Raw genomic sequence first — 5,000 nt, 5'->3', positions numbered from 1 at the left:
TAATTTCTATGTAACCAATATTATAACCAATCCTATGCAATGAATTTGGTTAAGGTCCAATATAATAAAGAAGGAAGGGAGGCAAGAGCAGTACTCACCACATACTTGATGTTTGCGAGCCTGAAGAAGGCCTCGAGCTTGAGGGCGAAGGGGCTGAGGTTGGGGCAGTACCTGCCTCTGACGAACTGGTGGAGGACAACCACGTCCTTCCCCGCGCTCTCATACTCCCGCCTGCCTCACAGTAACGTAAACCTTTGTTTGTAAATGCATTTCATCTTTGTAAAAGCACGTCAATGACACTATGTAAAAAGACACCTCGAACACTGTTTATGTAGGACGGACGTAAATCTGTGTATTTATGTTTGTAGGTTAGATTAGCATTTTAAAAACACTACAATCACCTTCTGTGGTTGATTGTTTAATAAATCACTGAACTATATGTTTAACAGAGCCTTAACCCTGTCCATGGAGGACAGAAGAAAATGTATATATGCTGGTTAGGATTGTAAACATGTGGCTACGTCGATCTGTGGTAGAAAACACAATAGCAAAGTCGTACTCATCAGACCGAGGTACACATCTGGCCACCATAAACATTACCACAACAATGAACCATCTTGGTTGTTTTGTGATCAGCCGTAAATGTTTGCACGTTACATACTAAATTAAAGTGTGATTGACGTATGGCGAGTAAATGTAAGTGTTTTACATAGTACGTAGTGTGTAGTTTTAATGTATATAACAGAGTGAACAGAGGACTGTGTGCTATGTTTAGCTTGAACCGTGAGTCTTATCAAGACAGCAGAGGACGCAGTCAGAGTTATTGGTCTGATTGGTGAATAGTTTGATGTAGGCAGGAGTGTGGCTAGTTCGAGTAATGTCTCCCAGGGTGCTTATATACCAGGGATTACAAGACATGTTGGTGGACCTATGGCAGCGTGGGAACATTAGATTAATCAGTGGAAAAATATCGAGTTATTTACAGACAGCTGCCGCAGTCACTCCAACGGAGTCTAGAATGGAAATTTGTGAGATCATTTAAACTGTTGTAGATGCATGCCAGAGATAATAACTAAAAATGGCTGGCCAATGCTTTTTAATATAGAAAAGTGCAAGACCTTGCATGTGAACCATGCATGACACAACTACCACATGAACAACATAAGGTTGCAGCAGACTGACGAAGAAAATGAGTCAGAATCCACCATTGACTGAAAGTTGCACAACAGTGGAAGTTGCAGAAAGAAAACGCAAATCAGACATGACAGGGCTGATCTCATTGAAACTTTAAAAAATGTTGAACAATTTGGAGGCTATTGAGGCAGACAACGTTTTAAAAAAGGTCAGATGTAACACAAACAAGGAGCAACGGTTTCAAGCTCAGCAACCACAGTGTAGGACTGAGAACAGGAGAGGCTTTTTCACCCATGAGTTATAAACCCATAGAACCGCCTACCCGTCGAAGCCGTAAATGCCAAAACTGTTGAATAACAAAGTCCAGCTCGACAAAATCATCAGGACAAATGGGCCGGACCTTCGACAAGCCGCCAGTTTCCTGTCCTGGTTGAGGCCACTAGAGATATAGTGGCCCTCAGGTACAGTCAGGTAAAAGTGAACATAAAATAGTTACAGGTATTGTGGAGACGAGATTCTATATATGAACTCAAGGTGAATATATAGATGTTACTGGAACTTGTGAGCGGCAAAATATGATAACTAATTAGCAATTATAATTACAAAACAGCAAGAGGCGTGAGCACTGAGCGCCACTTAAGACTATCGGAGTGGACGATCTTAAGAGCACAAGTGGGTCTGGGAAAGGGACATAGATATGATAATGTTATGTCACAAGATGTGAAGTGGAGAGATCTGTGCCCCGGAGCCACGAAGACGGTTACCGAGGCAGTGTTACACACAAGGAATGGCTCATCAAAGTCTGATGAATAAAGTATATAACATCAAGTGTATGTGTGAAGGAGAGGCATACACGATGAGTGACAGTGGACGGAGTTGAGAGACAGACGTGACACGGGGGATGACCCTAAGCCTCACCCGAGAGATAAGCCTCTTAGAGCACTCGGCAACTACTCTACCCCAAGACGCTGATCAACTCTCGAGAGGCTACCAGGTAGAGCTCAGGTATCATCACGGGGCTCGACTCTAGAGCAAACTCTCCCAATAAATGGCTATGCAAGGAACAACCCGTTCTCGCACTTTCGTATAGTCAATATTGACTTATTAAATACGTGCATATGTGACATACTATACTAAACATACTAGTTTACCTTGAAAAGCTTCATAGAAAACACCGACCTTACCTAACCTTCTTAGTATGTTAAGATAAGCATCTTATTGCTTCGTAATTACAATTATTACTTAACCTATTATAGGTATAGTTATAGTATAGATATAAAAGAGTAAGAGGTAAGGGGGAAGTCTAAAAAAAATAAACTTATACAAATAAAATATAGAAGTTTGAATGTTTTGCTGTGTGTGTGCCAGCCACCAGGGGGGCCCCTAGTGTGTGCCAGCCACCAGGGGGGGCCCTAGTGTGTGCCAGCCACCAGGGGGGGGGGCCCTAGTGTGTGCCAGCCACCAGGGGGGGGGGCCCTAGTGTGTGCCAGCCACCAGGGGGGCGGCCCTAGTGTGTGCCAGCCACCAGGGGGGCCCCTAGTGAGTGCCAGCCACCAGGGGGGCCTCTAGTGTGTGCCAGCCACCAGGGGGGCCCCTAGTGTGTGCCAGCCACCAGGGGGGCCCCTAGTGTGTGCCAGCCACCAGGGGGGCCCCTAGTGTGTGCCAGCCACCAGGGGGGGCCCTAGTGTGTGCCAGCCACCAGGGGGGGGCCCTAGTGTGTGCCAGCCACCAGGGGGGCCCCTAGTGTGTGCCAGCCACCAGGGGGGCCCCTAGTGTGTGCCAGCCACCAGGGGGGGCCCTAGTGTGTGCCAGCCACCAGGGGGGGGGCCCTAGTGTGTGCCAGCCACCAGGGGGGGGGGGCCCTAGTGTGTGCCAGCCACCAGGGGGGCCCCTAGTGTGTGCCAGCCACCAGGGGGGCCCCTAGTGTGTGCCAGCCACCAGGGGGGCCCCTAGTGTGTGCCAGCCACCAGGGGGGCCCCTAGTGTGTGCCAGCCACCAGGGGGGCCCCTAGTGTGTGCCAGCCACCAGGGGGGCCCCTAGTGTGTGCCAGCCACCAGGGGGGCCCCTAGTGTGTGCCAGCCACCATGGGGCCCCTAGTGTGTGCCAGCCACCATGGGGCCCCTAGTGTGTGCCAGCCCCCAGGGGGGCCCCTAGTGTGTGCCAGCCACCAGAGGGCCCCTAGCGTGTGCCAGCCACCAGGGGGCCCCTAGCGTGTGCCAGCCACCAGGGGGCCCCTAGTGTGTGCCAGCCACCAGGGGGGGCCCTAGTGTGTGCCAGCCACCAGGGGGGGGGGCCCTAGTGTGTGCCAGCCACCAGGGGGGGCCCTAGTGTGTGCCAGCCACCAGGGGGGGCCCTAGTGTGTGCCAGCCACCAGGGGGGGCCCTAGTGTGTGCCAGCCACCAAGTTGGCCCCTAGTGTGTGCCAGCCACCAGGGGGAGCCCCTAGTGTGTGCCAGCTACCAGGGGGAGTCCCTAGTGTGTGCCAGCCACCAGGGGGGGCCCTAGTGTGCCAGCCACCAGGGGGGGCCCTAGTGTGTGCCAGCCACCAGGGGGGGCCCTAGTGTGTGCCAGCCACCAGGGGGAGCCCCTAGTGTGTGCCACAAGCCATGACCAAAAAAATGCCAACCCACCGAACATTCAAGCCTTCTCTTGCCACATCCAGATCCTCTTCCAAGAATTTTACGCCCCATCCTTCTTCTTCTCACATCCTTTCCAAGCTGTTTATATATATATACATATATATATATATATATATATATATATATATATATATATATATTATATATATATATATATATATATATATATATATATATATATATATATATATATATATATTATATATATTATCAAAAATATGTTTAAAACATGATGTTAAGGTCACCTGAGTCGTCTCCTCTTGATGTGCTTGAGGACTCTGCGAGCGGTGGCGAGGAGCGCCGCAGACACCAGCAGCATCCTGCACCTCCCTGTCCACTCCTGCGGCCACAGGGTCCTCACCACACACGCCACCACCTTCATCCTCACGCCTCCTGCCGCACCTGCTTATACCCACTCGCAGCGCCTTCACCTCCACACCTGCAGGAGCAAACACACAAGGAGTACCTCCGTTTAGTCTATCGGAGGTGCAGCCGCCCAACAAGCGCTTCAACTCCCGTAGTACATGTCGCCTTGACTGCAATATCTCCGAAAATGAAGTATGCAACAAGATCTCTACAAATGTTGCATGTGTCTACTTGTAAGATTATACACATCGCACCTTCCGGTCCGCTGCCTGCGGTGCAAGACGTACCTGGTCACCGTAAGAGGTTGAGCGGTGAACGTACAGGGTGTGATGCGCAGACCAACACACGCGCACCCTCAGGCTCCACAGGGTACACCCGCCGTCTCTCCTCTGGTGCTGAGGGCCGCACACTGACGGGTACCGGTATCTCTTACTGGGGTGCGGCACCCATACACTGTGGGAACCGACCTGTGAGATTTATATTTATTTAATTTATATGAATTTATATTTACGTTAATTTATATACTTTGATAGCAATTTGTATAATGATAAGTGGACTGTATTTCTGCAATAATCTCAATCTCACAAATCGATCCTCTACACATTAGGGGGGTTTATATTTATATGTATGCAGCCAATCAAACTACAGAATTAACTACATACATTGAAGAGGTTCCTTATCTTATAGTACAGCAGGCTAGTCCACCAGGTATAACTAGGGTGTAGACACCAAATTATCCTCTTTGAGGTAGCTTCTATCACCCAGTAACTGGTGCACAAAGTCTTCCTCGTCTTGACCTGTCAAAAAAAGCGCTAACTGTGAAGCCAGGTTCTATATATGACAAGTTATATCAGAGAAAACA

The 5,000-nt window shown here is 49.3% G+C and overlaps 1 protein-coding gene across 1 annotated transcript in view; it reads right to left on the bottom strand.

The window, feature by feature from the left end:
- The window catches only part of LOC123753181 (failed axon connections homolog), a 14,626-nt gene extending 10,039 nt beyond the window's left edge, over positions 1–4,587 (bottom strand). The window contains exons 1-3 of the mRNA XM_069302247.1: positions 4,426–4,587; positions 4,018–4,211; positions 99–231 (exon numbers count right to left, since the gene is read on the bottom strand). Of these exons, the coding sequence (XP_069158348.1) occupies positions 99–231; positions 4,018–4,154 (270 nt within the window). The 5' untranslated portion in view covers positions 4,155–4,211; positions 4,426–4,587. The remainder of the gene's footprint in view (positions 1–98; positions 232–4,017; positions 4,212–4,425) is intronic.
- Positions 4,588–5,000: the final 413 nt, after the last annotated feature.

This window comes from Procambarus clarkii, chromosome 47 (genome assembly GCF_040958095.1).
Source record: "Procambarus clarkii isolate CNS0578487 chromosome 47, FALCON_Pclarkii_2.0, whole genome shotgun sequence".
In the NCBI taxonomy this organism is placed as follows: Eukaryota; Metazoa; Arthropoda; class Malacostraca; order Decapoda; family Cambaridae; genus Procambarus; species Procambarus clarkii.
Note: the sequence above shows the minus strand (reverse complement) of the source record. Positions and strands in the feature narration are given on the sequence as shown.